At 43.0% G+C, this 27140-nt stretch overlaps 1 protein-coding gene across 2 annotated transcripts in view; it reads right to left on the minus strand.

Moving 5' to 3' along the window:
* The window catches only part of LOC144364693 (endothelin-converting enzyme 1-like), a 94581-nt gene that overhangs the window by 25329 nt on the left and 42112 nt on the right, over nt 1-27140 (minus strand). For both annotated transcript variants that reach the window (XM_078037600.1, XM_078037599.1), the window contains exon 4: nt 7750-7962. In XM_078037600.1, the coding sequence (XP_077893726.1) occupies nt 7750-7962 (213 nt within the window). The remainder of the gene's footprint in view (nt 1-7749; nt 7963-27140) is intronic.

Raw genomic sequence — 27140 nt, forward strand, 5'->3', positions numbered from 1 at the left:
CACCCACCCACCCACCCGCAGACTCCCTTCCCATCCCCCCTGTCCTTAGCCCCTGGTCCAGAGCCGCCTGCTGAAGGCCACCCTCCTGTGTGAACACAGCACGGAAGGTCCCCATCTGTACCTGACGAGTTTGAGTACTCAGGTCCCCAGGACCTACTATGTGCTGGGGCTTCTGGGTCTGCATGTTTGTCTCAGGGCTCCACTCCAGACCACGTAAGATTCCTGGCCCCTGCGTCCATCTGTCCAGCTTGCTCCCACCCTGGGCTGGCCAATTGTCCTTCTCTCAGATTAGTTGCTCTCTGACTTTAAACCTCTTCCTTTGCTTTCTCCCAAGATCTCTCCAAACCCACCTCCTCCATAGGCACCTTTCTCGTGGGCCTCTATCGACCCATCCATCCATCCATCCATGGGACGCAGAGCAAAGGGTTGCTCTGTGCCAGGTACTGCGGGTACTCTGGGGCCAGACAACAATGTCCTCAACCCCAGGAGGCTTCGGCATGGGACCCTGCTAAAACCCCACTTGCTTCCATACTTTCTCAGTCTATTTTTTTTACCCAGAACCTCTCCTATGTTGCTCCTTCCAGAACATTCTCAGCACTCTGGGCACAAAATTAAGACCTGCTCTCTATCCCCAAAGAGCTTATAGTCTAGCGGGGACATAGATGTGCCAAGGAAGGAACACAGCACACAAAAGTGATTTAACACTGCAGAGGCTCTGGAACACAGAGAAGCACCCCCCTCTGCCTGGGGGTGGGGGGGCCTCCAGGTAGAAACAGGGCAAAGGGCACTGGGTGGAGGGAGTGGACAGTGTGGGGCCAAGGAAGGAAGCAGGAAGGGCTTGCTGCTAGAAGGAAAGTGTGTGGCATTCGCTGGGTGCCAAGGGCACGAGTCACTTCCTGGCCAGTCTTTAATCAGCTTCTCCAGTTCTCAACCCAGAAGGCTCCCCATCCCTCCATTCTGGCATAAATAGCACCATGGTTATCACTGGTCAGAGGGCATCAAGCCCAGTCTAGCTGAGATCTGGGAGGTAGCCCCGGAAAGGCCACTCAGTGGGCTGGACTGAAGACAGGTCAGAGCCAAGAGAAGGCCCTGAATGAGAGATGGAGGTTAGGGGCTTGAACAAGGAGGGGCAAGCCTTGCCCTGGAGACCAAGGGCTGCTGCTGGGCTCTGGAGACACCTGTGTGAGGCTTCCTGGGGACAAAGGAGGGAAAGGGGGCCAAGCTAGGGTTGCTGCCACACCTCCGACTCAGGAAGTAGAGCATGGGGCGGCAGAGGGGAGTCCCTCACCCCAGTGGCCTCAGCTCTGTGGCAATGCTTTTCCCTTCCCAGCAGCTAGGCTCTTGGAAGGACAAGCAGGAGAACTGTCATCATTTGCCAGGCCCAGAAGCTGCACCTCACCATCCACATCTGGCTCCAGTCATGACCCTGAATGCCAGGGCCACTGTTAGGGGAGGTGCTCTGTGCACAGCTAGAGGGCCTGGCATCTCCCTCCTCCAGAGCCCAAGGCCACCCAGATAAGAGGCCCACGGAAGGCTCACCAGGAACAGCCTGGCTGTGCTAATCACAGCACATTATGAGTTCCAGCTTGAGGCTGCCTGTCCCTTCCTTCCCTAGCACTTGGAGGTCAACGACACTGCCTTCAAGCATGGCCTCCCTCTCTCCTTTGTTGAGAGGTTCCCCAACCAAGCTCAAAGTTCCTCCAGCAACCTGGGATCCTACTCACTGGCTTTCCCACAGCTGTGGGTTTTTGGTGGCCACCAGGCTGGGTGTGGAGATGCACAGATCTGTCCGAGGAAGCTGGCAGCCCAGTGGTGAACAGATGGCAACTAAAGTCACAAGAGTGTTTGATTCCACACAGGGGAGTATGAAGAGAAGGTGCCGGAAGCCATGAGACGATGGTGGGAGAGGCCTGGGAAAGTGGCCAGAGGAAGCCCTGCTTGGGCAGGAGGAGGCTGACATGGAGCGGGAGTGGGGCTGTCTCGCCCCACATTGTGTCTTAGTCATCCCTGTGTCCCCAGAACCTGAACAGGCACAAAGTAGGCCTTCAGCAACATGTGCTCAAAGAAGGGAGCTCGGCGTCTGTGTTTAACAAGGCAGGATGTCACCTCAGGGGAGGAGGGTGATGGGGCTGGTGCCTCCCAGGATTTGCATGGAGAGGAAATGCAGGTGTGTGCTGTGCTGCGCCCCCTCCAGGGGCACCACACCTGGACCCCGCTTCAGCTCTGGCAGGGGCAGGAGCCCTGGTGGATCCTCTTCCCACCTCTGCTTCCTGGGGCCCCCGGATTCTGCCACCCCTCTCCTTCCTCACTCAAGAGCTCCAGGGACAAGTGCTGAAGCAAGATGGCTAGGTGAAGGCCACTGGAGTAGATCAGGTGGGCCAAGATGGGGGCGTGGGCCAGCAGAGGAGGGGTGAGAGTGTCAGGAACGGTGCCAGGCTTCCTCAGCCTGGGCAAGCAACTGCCTTTACCAGAATGTGGAGCCCGGGAACCAGTGGTAAGTGAAGAGCGTTGGTCTGAAGTTCAGGTTCAGACACCTGGGGATCTCTACCACACCCCCGAGTGGACCTCTGCCCTGGGCCTCAGCCACTGACTCGTGCAACCTCCAGTAAGTTACCCAACCTCTCACCTATTAATTGGGTGTGGTACTAGTAAGAGCCACAGTGGGAACTGTTAGGATGAGATGTACACACACGGCCACACCCACACAGGGGTGGCTGGTCCCCAGAGAGGCTTAAGTGGCCTGGGTTCAAATTCCAGGAAGCCCAAGCCACTGTGGGCTCTGCCCTCCCAGGCAGGCACCTCCCCTCCCCTCCCTGGGCCTAACCTTCTCCCTGTCTCCGAAATGTGAGGATGATGCTGAATCCCCATGGGCTGTCCACGAGATCTCGGTGCAGGGCCTGGCCTGCAGCAGGCACCAGGAATGGCAACAACACATGGTATCCTTATGTTTTCTTTCCCTGCAGAACAAGGCGCCTTCTTTATCAGCTCCCGCTTTCCCTGAGACTTTGGGGAAGTTTCTGGAACTCAGGGCCCCAAGAAGGAAGTATTCAGGCAGTTGGAAACTCTGTGGTCTGGTCTCAGGCTGCCAAACAATTTCTATGCCCTTGGGACCCCAGAGTAGCCCTGTCCCCAGAATGTGCCCCGCACGGAGCCAGCATTTCAGAGACACAGCCTGTCACAGAGGGCAGGAGGATGAAACAGCAAATGCGAGAAACCTAAAAACAAAACCATGAGTGATGACACAGGGTGACCTGATTCGTTGCCAGATCAGTGACGTGGACACATCTCATGCTGCTGGAATAGCGTACATGTGTAGATTGGTGTTTGGGATAGAAGGAAGAAGGCTGAGAACTTTCCTTATGATCCCGGTATTGCTTGAATTGTTACAAGCTTGCATTACGTTTTTTTGTTATGCAAAAAAAAAAAAATATATATATATATATATATATATATATATATATATATATATATATGATATTGTAGAGTAAACCTGGCAGTACCAGCTCAGGCCCTAAGAAGCCCTTGGAAGACTCAACAGAGGCAGTGGGTCGAAGGAGTCTTGAAGGGCCGGGTGGGGGCACTCTAGAGACTGGATCCAAGCACAGTGGGAAAGCCTCAGGCAAGGGCCAGGCTAAGGAGTAAGGGGCCTGTCTGTTGGCTTCCCCGATGATGTGAGGTCACACTTTTTTTTTTTTTTGGGTACCTGGGACTGAACCCAGGGTCGCTTAACCACTGAGCCTCATCCCCAGCCCTTTTTATTTTTCATTTTGAGACAGGATCTCACTAAGTGGCTTAGGGCCTCGCTAAAGTGCTGAGGCTGGCCTCGAACTTGTGATCCTCCTGCTTTGGCTTCCCAAGTGGCTGGGATTACAGGCCTGCGCCCCTGTAACTGGTGAGGCCACACTCTTGTCTCCCCTAAGTCCACAAGGTAGTGCTTGTATGTCTCTTGGGGGAGAGGCAAGAGTGCAGTGAGGTGCCTGTGTTCTGAACAGCTGAGGTCACACCCTCCAGCCAGCAGGCTGCAAGGAGGACACACCACAGTGGCCCCGGGCCTAGTTCAGCCCACCTGCTCCAGGTCTCTGGATTTCCTGAGGGGCCTGGGGTGAATTCACCCATGAAAGAAACACATGGCTTGCCCAAGCTCACTTGGCACATGGATGGTAGTTGCTGTCCTCTGGTCCAGTGGACGCTATCCTTGCCGGCACTGCAAATATCTTTTCCTCTGTCCATCTAGAAAGAAGTCTGCTCCGGGTGACCTCAGAGGAGCCTGAGCACTCTCTTTTGTTCCAGTGTCCACTCAGGTAACAAGGCCCCAGGTATCGAGGCCCACAGGTGAGGGGCTGTTCTAGACTAATCCCCAGGAGTAACCCTGATGGGGACGGGACCCCAGGATGTGCCTTCCAAGCCTCTGGTCAGTGTGATGTGAAGGTGATCCCAGTACTGAGTCAGGCCTAGGCCAGGGCTTGGCTGGCCTGCAAAGCTTGGTCAAGCAGCCACTGCAGATGGGAACCGTGAGGCCGGAGGCTCTGCTCAGCCAAACTCTTGAGCAGCATCACTCAGGGCTTGTCGGTGGGGAATCTGACATCAGGAGAGCCAGGAGACAAAGGACAGAAATTTTGAGGCCCCATAGCTGATCCCAGCTCTACCTTTTCCTGGGAAATACACTTCTTTTGTCTTTGTGAGTCTCGTCTGTAAAATGGGAATATACTGGTGCCTACTTGAATGTACCATGGGAATAAAATGAAGTAACCCAAGGCCTAGGTGGCGGGGACGTGCCTGTACTGCCTGCTCTGGAGCCAGGTCCACGTCAGTGCTTCCCTGAGAAATAAAATAAGCAGAGATTCTTTCCCTTAGAGCATCCTGATTAACCACATGAGCTAGACGCCACTTCACAGGTGGAGAGCTGAGGCCTGAGAGGCTGGTGGCCCTCTGCAGTCACACAGCTTGTCAGGATGAAGTCCGGTTGGAACCCACCCCACCAAGAAGGGCGCCTATGCCCTGCTGAGCCCCCGGTGGGTGCCAGGCCCTGTGCGTGGCCCTCTGAACCACACGTGCCAGTCAGTGTCACAGCAGCCTCACTCCCGGTGGCACTGGTTCCTCCATTTCACAGAGACTGGAGCTACAGTGGAGAGAAGCAGGTCACTTGGCAACGGCCAAGATCGCAGGCCAAGGCCACCAGACTTGGCAGCTCTCTGGTCTGCCTCCTGATACCATCAGCCCCTGGCCCTGGGGTCAAGGGTTTGATGGCCTGGTGCCGGCTGTTCTGTGCCCGGCTCAGAGCAGCTTTCCATGTACAACGGGACTCTCAGGGACACGGTGATGTAAGGCTACGGCCCAGGCCTGGAGGCCACTCCTCATGAGCCCTGCCACCGTACAGGGAACAGGACAGGATGGATCCAATCTTGGCACAGGTCTAAGGTCCTCCCAGTAAGAATCAGCTCCAGGCCAGTGGGAGGCCAGCGCCCTTGACCACAAAGCAAAAGGAGTGGTTCTGGGCCTAATTGCCCATCTTTCTTCCTCCCCCCCTCGATGCTATCTGCCCCCCAGAGCACCAGCCCCACTCCATTCTGGAATGAAGGTATGTTCTTGGCAAAATTATTTCACATTTCTGAGCCTCAGTTTCCTCATCTGTAAAATGGGAACGATAATCCCTAAGTTCCAGGATGTTAATGAGAATTAAAGGGGCAGTAGATATAAACAGCCTAAAACATAACAGACACTCAAAAACTGCCAGTGTCCTTCCCACTCTCCTTCAGCCCTCAGTGTTCTGTGCTCCCTTCAACACAGTGACAAGGGAGCTATGTCTGTCCCTTATACCTGAGGAGAGGGCATGGGACAGGGGAAAGGGCACAGGACCAGGAATCAGGCCAACTATGAGCCTATCTTGAGGACCTCTCTGAACCTCAGTTTTTTCATCTATCAAATGAGGTGAACGATACCTCCCCAGCTTCCACCCTACAGGATAAAATGGGATGACAGTTCAAAAGCGTTCTGTGAACTGTACAGTCCTGTGTGGGGATTAACGTGAGGAATGAGAGTACTACCACCGCAAAGAGCAACCACCACATGCAGACTGAGGAGAGCTCTTTACTCATATTTTCCCATTAAATTTTATAACCTGGAGGAGCGCAGTTGCCAGTGTGTCAATGAAAAATCAGGCTCCGGGACTGGCCCAGACCCCGCAGTGAGAGTCGGCACTGAACCCAGCCCACCTCGATACGTGTCTGGACCACCCACTGCTTCGTTATGGTCCTGCCAAGGCCCCAGCTGTGTCACTGGGCTCTGGGGAAGGGACTGTCCTGAGTTGTAGCCTTGAAACCACAGACATATTTGCCACTTGAGCTTCCAGATCTGAAACAAAAGGCGGCACCCCCTTTGGAAGACACCTTTGGTGGCCTCAGATGGCCCGGGGCCATCTCAGGCTGGGACTTGGCCATCTTGGCCTGCAGATTCCTTCACTCCACGTTCAAGTACCACCCTGCTCCATCCCTGGGGGGCCAGCAGGAGGCTGTCGCTGCACTGGGTGCTGAGGGGCATCCCACCCAGGAAATGCCCGGGTCAAGGAGAAAGGACAGGCAGGTTTTACCTGGTGGCAGCTGTGCCCCAGCACGAGGCACGAGTGAGTCAAGGACTCCTTCACCTGTGTACATGTTCCCACCTTCACCAAGAGCCCCAGCTGCCTTGATTTCATAATTGTCAAATTAGAATCATTTCCTGTCTTGTAAGGAGATGACTGTCCTTTTGAGAAGATTTGTCCCCTCTCAGGTAGCTTCTTCATTTTACCTACCTTGGGTGTCTTGAGTGGTTTTCAAAAAGTTAATGAGTATTTGTCAAAGCCAAGGTCTGTCCAGCATGGCTGCATGGATTGTTTTTTTCATAATCTGGCCCTTCCCAGCATTTAGGGTCCCAGGACAGGGGATAGCAGGGGGCAGCAGTAAAAGGTCCCTACTGCCAAGGGGTTTGAGTCAGGAGTGGGGTGCAGCCTGGCGCTGCAACTCCCTCTGGGTTCCATGGGGCTGATGGGAATTCAACAACATGAACCAGAAATCCAGCTGCACACAAGGCAGGCGGGGAATTGGAATCTGAGGATGAAACCATCAACCCCAAAGTCAAAAGTACTTTGGAGAGTCTGTGAGGCCACGGAAGACCCTGCCTACGTGGACAACTTAACTCTCCGATAAGCTGTTAGAACTTCCGTTGGACCTTAAAGTCTGATGTGGTATGTCCAGCCTTGACTCCATTTGCTCACAGCTTTCAAAACTCAGTCAATGCTAGCCAAGGACGATGCTGCATCCTGAAGCCACAAAATAAAATGACCACAGCTATCAGCTCCTGTGTGCCTGGTATATGTCACAGACGAGCTGACGCATCACAGTGTGTTCTGTAGTGCTCAAAGCCCTGCATGATTGTAATCTCAACTACTTTGGAGGCTGAGGCAGGAGGATTGCAAATTTGAAGCCACCCTGGCCAATTTTGCAAGTACCCTGTTTCAAAACTTTGACAAAGCACCTGCCTAACATATGCAAGGCCCTGAGTTTGATTCCCAGCACCTCAAACAAAACGACTCTACAGTTTGGATGTTATTAATGCTGTTCCACAAAGAAACTGAGACTAGAGACGAATAACTCACACAGCAGGGCCCCACATCGAGTGACAGGGCAAAGCCCCTCCTGTGACCAGGCCTGGCTGGCAGGTGCAGTAGGTGGCGTCCCCTGCAGCCCATTCCTTAGTGTCCCCATTGGTGCTTACCCAGCAGGTACTTGATGATGGCTTGACTGTGTTCCCAGAGGTTGCTGAAGGTCCCCCAGCATGAGTGGCCATCAGGCACGGTGTTGGCCTTGATCCAGCCCCCACAGGAATAGATGAAGAAGTCCTGGCAGGGGTCCACCGTGGGGTCCATGGAGTTCAAGATGGAGCTGGTCACTGAGACGCAGGCCTCGCTCAGGCACACTGGGGGTGTTCCTGGAGGGGTAAGGGAAAAAAGTCAGTGATGGGCAGGGAGGAGGGTTGGGGAGGGCAGCGCAGGTAGCCTAGGGCCCCAGCACACAAGCTCCATCCTTGCCCTGACCGAACAGACTAGGAACTGGATGGTCACTAGACCCCGAACAAGAAAGGGTTCAGCAGCTTCATTATCTTCTGGTTTGTGAAATAAGACTTCTGCCCGTTGCCTAAAGTCCCTTCTGTGGCTTAAAAGAACCCAGAGCCCAGGTGCTTTTTTCTCTTTCTAGGGATTGAATCCAGGGGCTCTTCACCACTTTGAGCCAGTTTTGCTAAACTGAGGGTGACTTCAAATGTCCTATTCTTTTACCTCAGCCTCCGACGTAATCTGGGATTACAGGAGGGCACCAGCACACCCAGGGGTGCTTTTCCCTTAATCAACCCTTCCTCCACAAAGATTCTCTAACTTCTTATTATTCCCTGATGCTTAACACACTTATCCACTCATTCACGCACTCAGCTACTCCACAAAATCAATACTGAGGCCCTTTGCTGAGTACAGAGTGTGTGCGAGGCGGAGAGACAGGAGGTAGTCCTTCCCTTTTCTGTTGGGGACACACATGTTACATAAGCAAAGTCAAAACACACCAGGAGAAACTGCCACTTATTTACAAAACTAAACTGAACGTTGACTAGGAGCCAACTGGGTGATGTGGATACATGGTACCAGGACTCAGGGACAGGGAAAGGACTGGGAGAAGCCATTCCCTCACCAGGCAGGAGAGCTGCTTGTCCCAATTGAGGGGGGGGTTGGTGGCTGAACAACCCTAAACCAAAACAATAAATAAATAAACAGAAACAACCTGAGAGGCTGGTTTGCCAAAGGTGTGAGCAAGGGCCAGACCCTGCCTCAAGGCTGTCTGATGAGCTCTTGCAAAGGACCAATCTGGCAGGTACCCAGAGGCTCATGGCCTGCCCACAGGAGCCACCCAGGCCACAGGGGGGACTGCTTCCTGAACAGGCTGGGCACCAGGACCACCACCCACGTTCACGGTCTTTCAACCCTTGCTCAGCGTCAGATGCAGGTGGGATATCCCTGAGGAATCTGAGGCTCTGAGAGCGCGACCAGATCAAGGTCATCCAGCCGCACAGGAGAGCTGAGAGCCAATGCTGGCCTGTTCTGGCCCAGCAGCCCCAAGGCCATGTTTTCCTGCTGTCCGTCTCCTCTTTGGTGGCCATAGCAGAGGCTGAAGTGGCCTGATTGGCAGGATTGGTTCCTTCAACACACAGGGAGGCAGTGAGGCTGGGTAGCTTTGGAGACTGGTAGATCTGGGTTCAAATCTGGTGCAGAGACCTCCTGTACAACCCTGGGTTGGGGGCGCAGCTTGGCAGTATGCATCTGCCACCGAAGGCCCTGGGTCAACCCCCAGCACTGCCAACGAAAACCAAAAACAAAACCTCTGAGCCTCAGTTTTTCCAGGGTCCATTTCACAGTGACGACAGGAAGACCTCACATGATCCCATCACACAGGGTACATCAGACAGGTCTGAGCTTCCAGGCTGATCTTTAGAGAGGAGGAAAGACTGCAGCCTTCAGCTCACTCAGAAACAATACCAGCAGGGCTGAGGGTCTTGAGCAGGTCCCCCAGGGGCTTATCCACCTCAGCTGACAAACCCCAAGTCCTTCAGGTGGATGAAGGGCTCAGAGGAGTCACACCACAGCAAGAAAATCAGGGTGACTTAATTTTGAGATTAGGCAGTAATTAAAAATTACTGAGCTACTGTGCGTGAACCCAGAGCTCTTCTACGGCAGGACCGAAGCTGCCATTTTCAATATTTCCAGATGAGCTCCGTCATGAGTTTCAGAGTTGCATGTCCCACTCCCCAGCCACAGTGACGACAGGATTATTTATGGGGGAAGGCAGAAGAGAACTTGTGTGTGGCTTGACAAGGCCTATTCACTATTATGATAAAACTTCATATTTGGGAAAGAAAAAGAATACCTATTGTTGTTACAACCAAACCACAGGAAGTAAAGCTTGGCACGATCCTGGCTGGTGGAAAGACCCAGAAGGCAGACTGCTGAGGGGCTCAGGGTTGAAGACAAAAGCAGAAACCAGCACCTAGAGTCGGACCTGCAGGTGGTATCCTCAGCTGGCGCCTCCTCTGCAGACACTGTCCTGGGTTCCTGGCTGGGCCCGGGCAGTGACCTTTAGGTTATCTAACTATTCTAGGGTTTGACGATCTTTAAACAAATAGTCTTGGCCAAGCAGGTCTTAATGTATATTTGGTTAGTTAATTAATGGTTTCCCACCCTGTTCATCCAAGGCTTCCGTTCCTTAGGGAAACCTTTCCAGACCCTCTTCCCCTCTGGGTCCCTAACTGCCTGGGTGTTTGCCATCTCAGCGTGGGCTGCGCTGGGTCACGACCATATCTCCCTGTCCACCTCCTGCACTAGAAATGAGCTTGAGGGTGGGTTAGGTATCTCCCTTGCTCCTCTATGTCCCCTTCTTGTCACTGTGCTTGGCATCCGGCAGCTCTTCAATACACATATGTGGAATGAACAAGTGACTGAATGAAAGTGCCTTGCCCAGCGCCTGTCACCACCTGCAGCAGGGCTCATATTTCTTCCCTTTAGGATGTGTGGTCAGCTGAGAAGCAGGAACCAGACCCACGTCGAAAGCGTTCATCTGGATAGTGCTATCAAAGATGGTTTGAAATATTTCCTGGGAGAACATAATTGTTTGTTTGGTGGCTGCTGTTTGCAAAGCACCTGAGAGTTTCTGGGAGGGAGGGCCTAGCAGGAGGGTGGACGGGAATGCACTTCACTGGCCAGACATCACTCACTGGTGGGTCTTGTAGAATCACCAGAGGATCTGCTTTGACTGGCCTGATGTTTGTGCATCCGTGGCCAATGTCAGCACCTACTGCTGTGTAACGAGGTTACTGTCAACATCCGAGGTGGCCACTGCTTTCTCAGGTGGCCCAGGGTCACTGATCCTCTGCCCGGCTCATTCCTCTCCCGGGTCTAGGCCAGGGAAAATCTGTCTGAGGCCCTGAGAGCCAGGAACACAAGGCAGAAGCAGGATTCTTCAGTGTGGGCCCCACTTGGCAGAATTGTTTTGGGTTTGATCACTAGGAGCTGACCCTGGGGGTTCCCTTTTGGTTCCTGGTGAAGAAACTTTCTGTACAGAAACTCCTAAGGATGGTCTCAGGCAACACTGGCTGCTGAATCTGCCCCACTCCCCGTGTCCTGGGCCATGAGCTGAGCAACGGGGCTGGCCAGGCTCCACACTGACCGGCCAGTTGTTCTGGACTGACTTCGGTGAGGACAAGGTAAGGTGGCAGCTTCAGGGTGAGGAAGATCTGCATGTGCCCTGTTGACAGAGAGGTGCATGCACACACTCGCAACTCACACCTGCACAGTCAGGTACACACACTCAGCAGAGAAAGGCTTAATCCTCCTACTCTGTGGTTCACTCCAACTTCCAGTTCCTAGGCCAACATGATGAAGATTTGGGCCTACTTTTTCTTCCAGTAGGTGCATGATCTCTTAGAAAATTTCGTCTATTTGATTTACTGTTTGCACAGTTAAGTTATGCAGGCACGATTCCAGGCACATATGGTTAGAAGTCTGGAGATTAGTAATTAATGAATCAAACAGGCATTAAGCACCTTTTGGGCCAGGCACATTTGGTAAAAAGCCAATAAACCATTAAATAGTTAAATAATCAAGTGATTATTTCTTAAGTATTACACAGGCCCTTAGCTCAGTGCCTGACACAGAGTAAGCACCTGTCACGTTTGTGGAATGAATGAATGATATGGGTCCCATACAAGAGGGATGCAGGGATGACTCAGATGAAGTCTCTGCCCTCTCCTCAGGCCCCCAAGGGCCCTCCTCACCCCAGCCCAATATGGCTACCTTCACAGGTCAGCAACTTCACAGTGGCAAAGGCTCAATACAGCCATGAACTCTCTGATGGGGTGAGTGACCAAGTTGGTGGATGGAACCCCTGGGGTTGCTCACCAGGTGGACCAGCAGAAAGCAGGATGTGGGGGTACAGGAGAGTGGGCCCTTGGCCTTGGTTGTAACCTGAATCCACCCTGTTGGGTTGTGTAAGGGCTGAGCAATGAGGCACTGACTGGATCTATGCAGCTGGACATGAGATCCAGCCTCGAACTCCTGACCGCAGGACCTGAGAGGCCCCATGGCATCACCATGTGGGATGGAACAGACATACCCACTTACAGAGCGGTGCAAAGGCCTTGGGTCACAGAGCTGAGCTCCTCTGGGGTCCTGGTGTGCTCCGGAGTGCATCCTGATTACAAAGCCGGTGGGCAGGGCCTGGGCCCCAGAGCCCTCAGGAGCCAGCAGCCTGTGCACACTTCTCCACTCCACCTGACACTAGACCCCCACTGGCTGTGTAAGCTTGGCCAAGTTACTTGGTCTATGCCCATTTCCTCATACGGAAAAGGACCCAAAGCAACCACACCTTGCAGGGGTGCTCTGAGGAGGACAGGAGGTGACAGACTTAAATGACAGACGTTTGGCCCACAGGTGGTGTACAGTAAACAGAAGCCTTTGTTACTAGTCTGTTGGGACTGAGGATAGCAGGCAGTGGCAGCCTGTCTAACTGTCCCACGTCCTAACAACAGCAGTGCCCAGAACCGAGCTGAGAAAGTCCTCTCAGGCACCAGGTACTTCCTCAGAGCCATCTCCAAATTGGGCACTGCTTACCCATTTAAAGTAGAGAAGACAAAGGCTCTGGGAAGTGACGTGGCTTGTCCAACTGAGAACTTGCTGGTCCTTCTGGTTCCAAGACTTTCATACCATCCATGCCGCCCACCTCCCTGGGCTGAGATATGAGATACAGGACACATGAAGAGGTGTGATGGAGACTCAGACCCAACTGAAGTCCCACCTCTACAGGTGAGGACATTGAGAGACACACATATATCTATGCACATACAGATACTTTTTGAAAATGATATGAATTAATACTTACATGAAAGTTTAGGAAAGATTTTAACCATCATGGAACTTATTTGGTTTGTATAGTTTTCATGGCAGGGGGTAGGAACCATCCGATCAGGCACATTTAAAGCTTCAACTCAGACACCACATCCATTCACATTCCAAAACACAGGACATGGGCTCTGCCCATTCAGAGAAACAGAAAGCCACATGTCTAAGGGCTGGATGCACAATAATCCCACAGGGGAGACAGTGGATAGTTGGGAATAGGAATACAACTTACCAGAGTTGGCTACCCATGACACTCTGTCTGTTTACCTTCAAGACCACAGCTGTGGGCCATGCCTGTGGACTTCCAAGCTAAGGAGATTACCACGGTACCTCGACCAGGAAGGATAACTCTTGACCTCTGGAGTCTTTACTGGTGAGATTCGGGCAGGTTTATTTCCATCTAATGTGTTTTGGTCCTTCACAATATCCTGAAAATTCAAATTTGTTTATACACACACACACACACACACACACACACACACAAATATAGACAATATATAAAAGGTGGTCTCATTTAGTGTTCACCACAGTGCTAAAGGACAGCTCACACTGTCCTCACTATGAATCACCATGCATCAGGGGCCTTTCAGATGCACTCAGGTTGTTCAGGGCTCTGATGTTGAAGATTGTTTTACATGCCATTTTTGAGCATTTTGGCTTAACGTTGCAACTGTACCTCAGCAACACAGATACATGTGCAACAGGTATGTTCATTTTCACACCTAAGACCCAGGCTTTGTGAAGTTAGGATATGAGATGGCTTTGGGTTCTTACCAACCCAGTGGAAGAGGAAGTCAGAGAGAGTTCTTAGGGTTTCAGTATAGGCTGAATCATGAGAATATTTTGGCTTCATGTAATTATATTATTGGTAACTGGCTGCTTATGTAGAAATTTGTCAGAAAAGTTCAGCACTAGTAAACTCAAAAGCTTCAGGGGCTGGCTAAGTGGATCACATAAAACCTTTCCTGCTGGACAGAGAACCAAAAGTGAAATCATTGTGACTAATTTGAAAACATATTCAATTAGAGAGGAAAATGAAAGCTGGGTATGAAGGCACATACTCGTTATCATAGCTATTCAGGAGGGTAATGCAAGAGGATTGTGAGTTTGAGGCCAGTACTGGCAACTTAAAATAAAATAAAATTAAATTAAAAGGGATGGGGATGTGGCTTATTAGGAAGAGTGCTTGCCTAACATGCCCAAGACCTTGGGTTCAATCCCAGTACTGCAGACAAACAAAAAATGAAAACAAGAACTGTTCTGTCAAATAAGACACACAGGCAAGTTTCAGTGCAGAGCTATCTACATCTCTGACCTGTGTCCTCAAAGATTTATTTGAGAATATTTCAGTGTGTGCCCTTCAGTATAGAAAAGGAGCATCGATTCTCAGAGGTCACTGTGCCAGGGTGCTGTAAAGTACTTCAAGTTTTACTTAAATGTACATTCTTCTTAGTATATCATTTAAGGCTCTTGGGCTCTCTGGGTTTTACAATCATTATATAAATTTGATGCCTAAGATATATAATTACATCAAAGTCAAATGTGGTGTTTCCTTTTTTGGGAGAAAGAAAACCCAAATTTCTTTCAACTCAGTGCAGGGCACTGACCTAATTCTAACCTTAGCCCAAAGGTCCAAGTTCATGTATGCAAGAAGAGTTCTGTACACATTTTCCCTATGGCCACATCTTTTACTCAAGCTCCATATCTGACTCACCAGATGCTGCCAGCTGGTATCCTATTGTAACACAGTAAACGCAGTATAACATAGTGGACAGCAAAGGTAACCTCTTCACAAACCTGTGCTTGTTTGGGTTGGGGTTGAAGATGCTAAGATCTACCAAAACATGATTTGGTCACTTATTGTTATTGTGTTGCTGTTGTCCGAGGACATTTCTCTCTCTATGTGGAGAAATGAAACAATTAATATAAGCATCATTATTGTATGACCAGAGCAATGAATGAAAAAGGGATTGAGCTAGATTTCGTTCAGACAGTTAATACTGACTCACTAGAAAACATTGAACAGGTTTCCTAAACTTTCTGTGTCTTCGTTTGCCTACGTTTTAAATGTCCTCTCTTGACCTCAGGTTATATCAATCAGGTCCTAATTTTTCAATTCCTCCACAGACCCCTCACTGGGACATCTAACAGTATGTTTTGAGTGCTTCCTCAGGCCAGAAACTGTTCCAGGAACAATCAAATACATCCTGAAGGTGACTTTATGGTCTTCCCTCCCTCACACCAGCTTCTCTCTCTTAGAAATCCTCAGTGGTGGCATAAACATCCATATCCCAGGGCAGAAGCCTGTGGGAGCCCACCTCAGCCTCTCTCTCTCTCCCTCAGCCCTCTGGTCAATGATGACCAAACCCTTTCAAGTGCATTGTCACTATCTTTTTTTCTCTCAGCACTAGAGAGTAACATCATGCTTTTATCAATAAAAAAAACTGAATGATACTTCTGGAAAATTAATGGCTGATATCCATAGCATACTGTTAATATCTGGGAGGTAGATTATATTGTCAACTATACTGGCACTTGTTTTGAATGGCTGAATTTTTATATATCAATAGTAAGCTAAAACAGATCTAATACAAATTGATATAAGGTCTGATAAAATAAAATACAAATCAGTTAAAGTTAACACCATGAAATTAAAGAATTCTTGTTTATATGAGAATAATAGGCTGAAAGCTTTGGCAAGACTCAATAAAAATCAATCATTAAATAGTAAATGCTGTTTTATTTGGTGTTACAGATTCAGGGAAATCATAAAAAGACAGTGATCCCTGACAAGGGATAACACAAGGTAAGCCTTAAAATTGGACCAGTTCTATACACGCCAGGCAGCATAGTAAGCAGGGAAACCTAAGCAGAGCTGGGACATAATAGAGTGGAGAAGGAGCTGGGACTTCAGCAAGGCCAAGGTGATTATATGATATAAGGTGCAGGATCAAAAGGGACAGCTAAACAGAAAGGGAAGGTTCTAAAAATCAGCAAAAGAACCCTATGGTCTCTTTAGCTGAGTAGTAGAGAGTATATATGTGAAGAAACCACCCTAGGATGGAGAAAGAATAGAATGACCAGAAAAAATGAGCATGGGGGCAAAAACACATGGGTAGAAAGTTCGTGTTCTGATAGGCCAGGGTGGGAACATCTTATAATTCACAGGAGACAGAATAGAGTACAAAATTTATTATCTAAATGCTGGAGAGAAAATCAGCTTTAGACTAAATGCTCTTCCAGTCCACTTAACAAACCTTAAAAGTAGGTATGAAAAGATTAAACATAACTGTGTCCAAGAAAAAAAGTACAAGTAATATTTGTAATAATATAAAACTATCTGAAACAGAAAGAAAAACCCAACATGTCAGGCATTCAATAAAAAATACAAGTCCTGAAAGGAAAGAGAAAAATGAAAAAAAGTACCTACATGTTCAAGAAGCTACAGAAAACCATAATATGTTAAGGAAAGACAATAAGAAAGAAAAGGAAGATCACAAACATAACAAAGAATACCATAACAGAACAGTGTAAAAGCAACCAGTAGTAGAAACATCTAAAAGTAACCAAAGTAAAAAGAAATTAACTACAAAGGATGCAAGAAAAGAATGACAGGAGACTTCCTTTTAAAGGTGGCATTAAGGCAATACAGAAACAGTGAATCTTTTACTTTAAAGAATAAAAACACAAAAAGAACTTCAAAATTTAACCTAGATTTCCATACCAAGAGGCAAAATATTCATACATGAAGGTAGTGTAACAGAAGAATGAAAATTCTTCTTCACTCCTTGCAGGGGGCGTATACAAGGTGGAGGTTGTTGCCAGGTGTGGTGGCACACTCCTGTAATCCAAGTGATTCTGAAGACTGAGGCCAGAGGATCAAAAGTTCAAAGCCAGCTTTAGCAACTAAGCAAGATCCTTTTTCAAAATAAATATCAAAAAGAGCTCAGGGTCAGGGATGATGGGGTTGTGGCAAAGTGGATGAACGCTTGCCTTGCATGTGTGAGGCACTGGGTTCGATCCTTAGCACCACATAAAAATAAATAAAAATATTGTGTCCAACTACAAGTAAATATATATATATTTTAAAAACAACAACAACAACAACAACAACAAAACCCAATACCAACCCCACTCCCAACTTTGGTCCTCTGGAAATCAGTTAAGAAAAAAAAAGGCAAAAACATTTTCTTATAAAAAGTTAGTGAACTTAGGATAAGAAGAATGGATGCCTATGGCATTCTGGCATGAAACTGATTTCTTTAAAAATCCTAAGATAGAATAGATTGCCAAGGTTGAGCATGCCTATGAACACCATCAGCTTTGATGCTCAGGGAGCTGATTTGTTGGAATCCAAGTACTAAATACTCATAAGCACAGAAGAAGGCAACTTAAAAGAATACATTCTATAAGAAAATAAGTGGGAGGAAAAGCTAAAGCTCTGTGCTCCCCCCCACCAGTAGAAAAACAAAAAACAAAACAGCAAAGTATGGCCCATACTCGGGATCTGAAACACTGTAGGACTCTGTGGGCCCACATGTCAAATACCAAGAATCTTCTCTTTTGATCATAATAAGGACTGATGAGACATAGGTCTCAAGAAAGCTAGGCAAACTGGGTGTGGTGGCACATGCCTGTAATCCTAAAAGCTCAGGAGACCGAGACCCTAAGTAATATAGTGAGACCCTGTCTCACAATTAAAAAAATAAGTAAAAAGGGCTGGGGATAGAACTAAGTAGTAAAGTGAACCCTATGTTCAATCCCCAGTACCAAAAGCAGAATGCTAGGTAAGCACTCTACCACTAAGCTAATATGCCCAGCTTTACTAAAGACAATTTAAAGTGGCTCTAACAAATATAACCAAAGAATTAAAGGAAAGTTATCTGAAGAATTAAATGAAACATTATGAAAATAAATTAACAATAAATCATGAAAAAAGAAATGCATCAAAAATAAACAACTGCAAAGGAGAAGGATGCCCATTCTTTCATCACATTTGCAACATAGTACTAGAAATCCTAGCCAGAGCAATTAGGTAAGAAAAAGAAATAAAGGGCATACAAAGTGGAAAGCCATCATCAAATTGTCACTGTTTGCAAATGACCTGATCTTATATATTTAAAAAACAAAAACAAAAAACATCCAGACTCTCTGCTAGAAAACAATTACAAGTAGTAAATTAACTCATCAAGTTGAAGGAGACAAAATCAACCTTAAACACACACACACACACACACACACACACACACACACACACACACACACCCTTCAGCAGCACTGTTATACATCAACAGTATCAAAATTACCTAAAATAAGAGTCAAGACAGCAATCCATACACCAAAGTACAAATGACATTTTTCACAGAACTTAAAAAAAAAAAAAACAATACTAAAATTTACATGGGTTCACAAAATACCCCCAATAGCCAAAGCAACCTTGGGAAAAAACAAAAATACAGGAGGCATTTTAATACCTCACTTCAAAATATACTACAAAACTGCTGGGCATGGTGACAGATGCCTTTAATCCCAGTGATTTGGGAGGTGAAGGCAGGAGGACTGCAAGTTCAAGGCCAGCCTCAGCAATATAGCAAGACCGTATCTCAAACTTTAAATAAACAAACAAACAAACAATAAAAGGGGATGGAGATGTGGCTCAGTGGTTACCTATTGCACTTGGGATCAATCCCCAGTACCCCTCTTCCCCCAAATACTACAAAGTAATGAAAACATCCTGGGATTGGCAAAAAAGAGACATAAAGACCAATGGAACAAAACATATTAGAAGTAAGCACAAGCATATATAGCCAACTGACTTTAGAGAAAGATTTGAAAAACACACATGGGAGAATGAATCGTGTTTTAAATAAATGATGCTGGGGAAATTGGGTATCCACATGCAGAAGAATAAAATGAGAACTCATTTCAAAAATCAACTGTACATAGACTAAAGATTTATGTAAGATCTGAAATTCTGAAACCACTAAAAGAAAACAGGAAAAATCCTTCAGGATACTGCTATGGCCAAGGATATTTTTAAGAAGCACACACACACACATACACACACACACAGACACACACAGAAACACACACACATACACACACACACACAAACAAAGCAAAACAAAACAAAAAACAACAGAAATAGTATAGGAAACAAAAGCAAAAAAAAAAAAAAGGTATCATATTAAACTACTAAATGTCTGTACAGCAAAAGAAGCAATAAAGAGTGAAGGTCTTAAAGAATGGAAACTTATACCTCTGAATAAGTTTAACACTGACCATGTTTTTTTTACCTGGTTTATTCCACTTAAAATGCCCTTGAGCCAAAACCCAATGAAATTCAAATCCAGAAGGCCTAATAAGAAATCTCTCCATCTCAATTAGTTTAGTAAGAAATAATTTAAAAATAGTTTTTTATTTCACAGATATTATTTTTATATTGATTTGCTAGGTTTCTCCCTATTATTTAATATTGTATTCATTAACACAATTATATATATAAATATATATATTTAATGAATTAAATGGATTTACTCATTCCTCTTTCTCCCTTGTTCACTTTATATTATCTCCCTCTTTTTCTTTTTGTGTTTTCTACTCCTGTCTCTCCACTGCCATTTCCTTTCCCTCTTTCCTCATCATGACCCCACAGTTTAATAGCAATGTACTTTCTTTAATACCTAATTTCTTAACTTTTGCTAGAGAATTACTCCACTTTCCACTTTTAGATAAAAGAGATTGAGAAGAACATGTTCAGAATATTTTTTGAAGGTTTATTAGTATATGGCTTTGTTCTGAATTGATTACAGCTGATTGTATCTCCTCTCAAAACAGTGTGAGGGACTGAATATAAAATCAATGTTGGGTGTGAGTTTTGACATAGACATATTCCCAACTCAGGGCACACAATTAAGAGAAACAGCTCACTAAAAAGTTCCTTACATAACACTGGAAGAGATAATCATCCTAGCAGATGTGAAAATATCAACCCAGAAATACAAAAAATGTGAGGAAACAAGGTAATAAGATAGTTTTCAAAATTCACACCTCTCCAATAACTGATTTCATAGACACTGAAGTCAAGAAAATGTCAGATGAAGAATTCAACAAGTTTTTGGACGGGGGTTGTAGCTCAGTGGTAGAGTGCTCCTCTAGCAAGTGTCAGGCACTGGATTTGATTCTGAGCACTGCATAAAAATAAGCAAATAAAATAAAGGTATTGTCCATCAACAACTACAAATATTTTTTAAAAATTCAAAAATTGGTTAAAATGATCACTGAAGTAAAAGAACATCTATCAAATAAACTAAAGGAAGAAAGGTAGGCTATAAAAGAGCATTTGAATTTAAAGATACAGATTCATAAAAAGCACCAAACAGAAATCTTGGAAATAAAAATCTCAATCAAATAAAAAAGTCATTTGAAATTCTTACTAATAGATTAGGTGATGTAGAAAACAAAGTTTTAGGCCTTGAAGAGAAAATATTAATGAGAATACTTTACATGAGCAGAGTATCTAAGAAATATGGGACATTAAAAGACCTAACAAGGCTCATAGAACAAGAGAGATACATAACACTGATATACCAAAAATACAGACTAAGAAAAGAATTTTTAAATGCTACAAGACAGAAATGCCAAGGTCATGTATAAAGGAAAACCAGTCACAATGACAGCAAATCTCTCAGCAAAAACTCTAAAGGCCAGGAAGGCTTGGAACAAATTGTTTCAAGCCCTGAAAGAATGTAATTATAAACCTAGATTGCTATTTCCAGTAATTATGTGACAGAACCTAAGAAGAAATAAAAAATTTATGTGATAAGAATAAACAAAAGGAAATCATGACCACTAAGCAAATACTATAGAAAAATAGAAAATTCTACACACAGAAGATGATAGAAGTTTTAATAAGGAGATCTCGGAAAGGAATAAATCTCATTAGAAGAGTATATTAGTCATTCACAGACTGAAAATGAAAAGATGGAAAATTATATTTAATGCAGATGGAGCCTGAAAAAAGCAGGGGTGGTAACTCTCACATCAGAAAGAAGCAAATTTTAATCCAAAAAAAAAAAAAAGTGGCTAAAAAGATCACTGGTAGAGAAAAAAGTCCAACAAGAAAAAATAAAGATTGAAAATATTATCCCCCAAATACCTATGCACTGAATGAGACAAAATAAACAATATTTGACAGTAAGACTCAGATAAATTCCAATACAACAATCATGGTAACTTCAATATAATTCTCCAATAGATACATCATAAAGACACTACACAAATAAAACCTACTATAGATCAAATGGACTTAGGGACATCTACAGAATATTTCATCCAACAACAGCTGAATATGCTATCTTTTCAGATGCTCATGAAATGTTCTCCAAGGTAAACCCTATTTTAGGACACAAAACAAGTCTTTGAAAACATTTTTCAAAAACTAAAATAATTCTTTGCATCATATCAGATCATAACAAAATAAATTCATTGGCCAAGAAAACTACAGAAACTATATAAATACATGGAGACTGAATAATGCAATACTGAATGATGAGCACAGGACAGGCATGTTAGGTCACAAAATAAGTCTCAGCAAATTTGAAAAAAATGAAGCCAAAGCATGTATCTTCCTCTGAAAACAATGAAATATAACTAGAAAAACAGTAAGAATTTTAGACATTGACTATAGAAATACATGCATATTAGAAAATATTCTCTTCATTAACCAATAGGGAAATTTAAAAATTTCTTGCAAACATATAAAAATAATGTTCTAAAACTTATGACAATATGGTAAAAGCAGAACAAATAGGTAATTTTTATAGTAGCAAGTACTTACATTAGAAAAATAAGATTTCACAAAAACAAATTAAGTATGTAAATTAAAGAACTAGAAAAGAATTAACCAAACCCCAAGTTAGTAGAAGAAAAAAATAACAAAGATTGAGCAAAAATAAATAAAATAGAGCCTTAAAAAATACAAAAGATTAATAAAAAAGGGATTTTTTAAAAGATAAACAAAACTGACTAATCTTTACTATATAGACTAACTAAACAACAATAGGAACAACAAAAAAGAAACAGAAGACCCAAGTAAATAACATCAGGAAATACAAATGCAAAGAATCATTAAGGATTATGATGTATAACTATACAGGAATAAATTGAAAAACCTAGAAGAAAAGTATAAATTTCTGGATACATATGACCTAACAAAGTTGAATCACAATGACAAAAATCAGAAGTGATCAATAACCAGTAATACAAAAATTTACCAAAGAAGAAATACCTAGGATGAGATGGCTTCATGCCTGAATTCTGCCAAATATTTAAAGAAGGAATAATGCCGGTTCTCCTCTAAATACTTTAAAAAAATGAAAAGGAGGAAACCCCTGAAAACTTACTCTGTTAAGATAGCATTACCCTGATAAATAAACCAGGCAAAAACAAACAATAGCAAAAACAGACTATAGCCAGGCGCGGTGGTGTATATCTGTAATCCGAGTGGCCCAGGAGGCTGAGGCATTAAGCAACTCAGTGAGACCCTGTGTCTAAATAAAATACGAAATAGGGCTGGGGATGTGGCTCTGTGATCAACTGCTGCGAGTTCTCTCTCTGATCCCTGCCCCCCTGCTCTCCCCCCAAAACCCAGATCATTACAGATCAATATCCCTGATGAACAAATATGCAATAATTCTCAAAACTATGTTAGCAAATCAAACACAAAAGTACATTAAAAAGATCCTGTGCCATGATCAAATTAAATTTATCCCAGGGATACAAGGAGGTTCAAAATAATAAACTTAGCACAGTAATACATTAATAGAAGAAAGGACAAAATCATCTAATTATGTCAGTGGATAGAAAAACTATATTCAATAAAATTCAATGTCCCTTTGTGATAAAAACTCTCAAAAAATTAGATAAAGAAGAAATGTACTTTGAGATAATGAAGCCCACATGTGACAAAATTGTAACCAATACTCTGAATAGGTAAAAGCTGACATCATTACCTCTAAGATGAAGGAAAAGATAATGATGTCTATTGTCACTGTTCTCATTCAACACAACATTGGAAATCTTAGGCAGAGGAATAAAGCAAGAGAAAGAAATAAAGGGCACCCAAATAGGAAAGAAGAAAGTAAATTATTTTTGTTTATAGAGGACATGATTTGACATATAGAAAAAACTGAAGATTCTTCTGAACTGTTAAAAAGAATACATTTCATTAAGGTTGTAGGATATAACAATTAGCAAAAATCAGTAGCTTTTTTATTTAAATATGCCAAAAACAAAATTGCTAAAAAACTAATCAATAAAATAGTCCCATTTGCGATACCTACAAACTTAAGTGAAAAGAAGTAAAAATAAAATACCTAGGAATAAGTTTAAACAAATGACTAATCTCTACAACAAACATAACAAAATGCTGATGAAATAAATTGAAGAGGACAAAAGTAAATAGAAAGACACTTCCTGTTCATGGAGTAAAAAAATCTTTATTATTAAAATATCCACAGTACTCAAATCAATCTACAAATTCAATATTATTCCTAACAAAGCAAATATGTTTTCTCAGAACATAACTAAAAGTTTTATGCAATCACAAAAGGTGCCAAATAGCCAAAGCAGTCCTGAGCAAAAAAAGCTGAAGGTATTATAATACCTGACTTCAAAAGATACCACAAAGATATAGTAACCAAAACAACATGGTGTTAACATAGAATACAAAAGAATTGTGTTCCTAGAGATAAATCCACAAATAACAGTGGACAGTTTGAGATAAGGTACCCATAGTGTACACTGAGGAATGGAAAGTTTCTTCCTTGAACTGTTCCAGAAAAACTGGATATATACTGGATATCCACAAGATGAAAACTAGATCCCCATCTTTCACCATATAAAAAAAAAAACCTACAAAAAAATGATAAAAAAATTAAATGTAAGACCCGTATCTATACAACTACTAGATGAAAATATAGAGAAATGTTTCAGTACATTGGTCTGGGAAAAGATATTTTTTGCTATCAATTCACAAACACAGGAAACAAAATGTGATAAATTGGATTATCATAAACTAAAACTTCTTCATGATACTGAAACCCATCAAAATAATGAAGACATAACTGACAGAATAGAGAAAATATCTGCAAGCCATGTATCTGACAAGGGACTAATATTTAGAATATACCAGTTAATCAAAAACTCAAGACAAAAACAATCCAGTTTTCAAAAGACTGAAAGACACAGACTTTTTCACAAAGACAGTACAAAAATGGCCAATAAAGGATCAACCTAGGCACCTACTGACAAAAGAATAGATAATGAAAATGTGATATGTAGATACAATGAAATATTATTCAGTCATCAAAAGGATGAAAGCTTGTCCATTGTGAGACGAGAGATGAAGTAGAAGACATTATGTTAAGTGAAGCAAGTCAGGCTCAGAAAGAATATGTTCTTCGACATATATAGAACAAAAGTTGGATCTCAAAGAACTGGAGAAGAAAATGGTGGTTACCAGAGCCTGAGTAGGACATGGGGAAAAGAAGACAGAGAGTGAATTATTAACAGGTAGAAGGGTACAGCTGGACAGGAAAAATAACTCCTAATGTTTTACAACACAACAGCCTAACTATAGTTCACAACAATTAACTGAAAATATTTCAAAATAGGTAGTAGAGAAAATTTCAAATATTCCTACCACAAAGAAATAATAAATGCCTTAAGTGACAGAGAAGCTAATTACCCTGACATTATCTACATTTGTGCACATGTATTAAGTGTCAGATTATACTCCATAAGTTTGTATAATTACGATGCATCAATTAGAAGTAAAGATACTTTTAAAGAAAAGAATGAAGAGATAACAGGAGCAAAAAGTAAAACTCTCTTTATTCAAAAATGACCATATCTCACATGTAGAAAAGTTCTAAACAACCTAAAAAAAAAAACAGAATAAAACAAAACTCACCACACCCTGACCAAAACTGCTAGGATAAAATTACTTTGTACAAATTTTAAAAACTGTATTTTTGTGTAATAGCAGGGAACAATCTAACACAAAATAATAAAATCGCAGTTACAAGATAAAATATGAAAACGATTAGAAAAGAATTGATTCATTACAATTCATATGAAAACTTCAGAAGCTATTGTGTAAAATAGGACAAGTTTATCCCCAAATTTGTATTCTGCAAAGGACCTATAATACTCAAAACAACTTTGAAAAGGAAGAACAAAGTAGAAATACTATATTACCTAATTTAAAAATATTACTCAAGGGCTGTGGCTGTGGTTCAGTGGTAGAGTATTTGCCTAGCACATGTGAGGCCCTGGGTTCTATCCTTAACATCACATAAAAAATAAATGAATAAAATAAAGCTATAGAAAAAAAAGTTACTTCATTTAAAAAAAATCTTACTCAAATGCTACTCAAAGAAGGCAGCATGGGGGTAAGGACAAATAGCTCAGAATGCAAACCAATCTACAAGTTCAGTGTTGTTAACTTTATACCTAAAGTAGTCAGATACATCCATTAAAATAAAGAGAGATTAATATATTTTGAAGATGCAAAACTTCTTGAGCAATTTCTAGCAAATCACATTCAATAATATTAAAAAATAAAAAGAAAAAACTACAACATGACTGTGGGTTTTGACCCATGAATAAATGTAAACATATGAAAGTCAAACAACTCAGTTCATCACATTAACAATGTTCAAAAAGAATATTACACAATGATCTCCAGATGCAGAAAAGCAACTCATAAAATCCAATGTACATTCTGAATTAAAACTTTCTGAAGAACAGAAACAAACAAACTTTGTCAGTCTAATAGATGGCATCTATGAAAACCTTACAGTAAACAATACATTTAATGGTGAAAGACTAATTTTTTTAGACAAAAAAGCCAGACTAATGAGAAATATATATTGCATAATTCTATTGCTGCAAAAGTCTAAAAGAGAACCATGAATCAAATAGCAGAACAGGATGATGCAAGGGTAAAGTGCTGAGAAAGTAGGTAGGGAGGAACTACAAAGTGCCAAGAAAAATCTTCTAAGGTTGATGGACTTATTATTTATCTTGTGGCTTTTCAGGTACATAATATGTCAAAACTCATTCAATTATACAATTAAATATGCAGTTTTACCTCAATTATACATTCACAAAGAACAAAAGACTACATGACTGCATGCCACATACATGTAAGCTCTTTTTTTGTTGTTTCAAATAAATGGGTCAGTATTGGATTATATGCAAGGTTTATGCAAAAAAGAGGATATAAAGATCTAACCAGAGAATCCATACTAAAACTAAGGCCTTGGTCCTGTTTCAAAAGATATTTATATACTTTTGAGTTAAAATGTTTAAATTCTGCTAAAATCTCAAAGTTATATATAAATACACACCTACACACAAAATTTCTTATGTTAAACTACTGCTTTATATGAATTTATCAACTACAGTTTCAAATCCATCTGAAAACAGTGCTTCTATTGGAGTGTATCTACCTATACATATACTGCATCTAAGTAACAGAAATATAGGTACACATACAATCTATTAATTTATGTCAAATATGCTTTTATAGTGTAGTATTTTCAAAGTTTTATGACTTCACAGAAAGACAAAATAAACTCATTCGTAATGTAGTATGACAAAAAATATTTCACTAACAATTCCTTTCTTATTCTTGTCCTTTTTCTTCTTAACAGACATGTTTAAAAAAGATTAGTCATTAATTTGATCATTAAACAAGACAGTAAGTAACACAGATCAAGAAGTAAAGCATTTAATTTTTTTCAAATGTGAAAAACATATCTTATTAAGGCTACATTAATTTAATAATCACATAAATATTCTATTAGTACAAATGCCAAGTCCATAGGCTGCCTCCAAGAGCAGACAGTCTGAGTTTGGAAGAATGTGGCAGTAATAAGTGCATATTCTCCACATGTCATTTACATAGCATTTACAGCCACAGTTGTTTTCCAGAAAACAAAAGTAATAATTAGTAGAGTATTATGGCTTTACAGTTAGTCTGTTACAAATAAGCAATAATTATCTAAGGTAAAGACTTTCTAAATGACTTTAAAAATCCCTTACCAGTATCTATGAACAAATATGCCCTTAAAAATAGAGTTCATCATATTTTCGATTTCGTCCT

The sequence above is a fragment of the Ictidomys tridecemlineatus genome, unplaced genomic scaffold, assembly GCF_052094955.1.
Source record: "Ictidomys tridecemlineatus isolate mIctTri1 unplaced genomic scaffold, mIctTri1.hap1 Scaffold_90, whole genome shotgun sequence".
Taxonomy (NCBI): Eukaryota; Metazoa; Chordata; class Mammalia; order Rodentia; family Sciuridae; genus Ictidomys; species Ictidomys tridecemlineatus.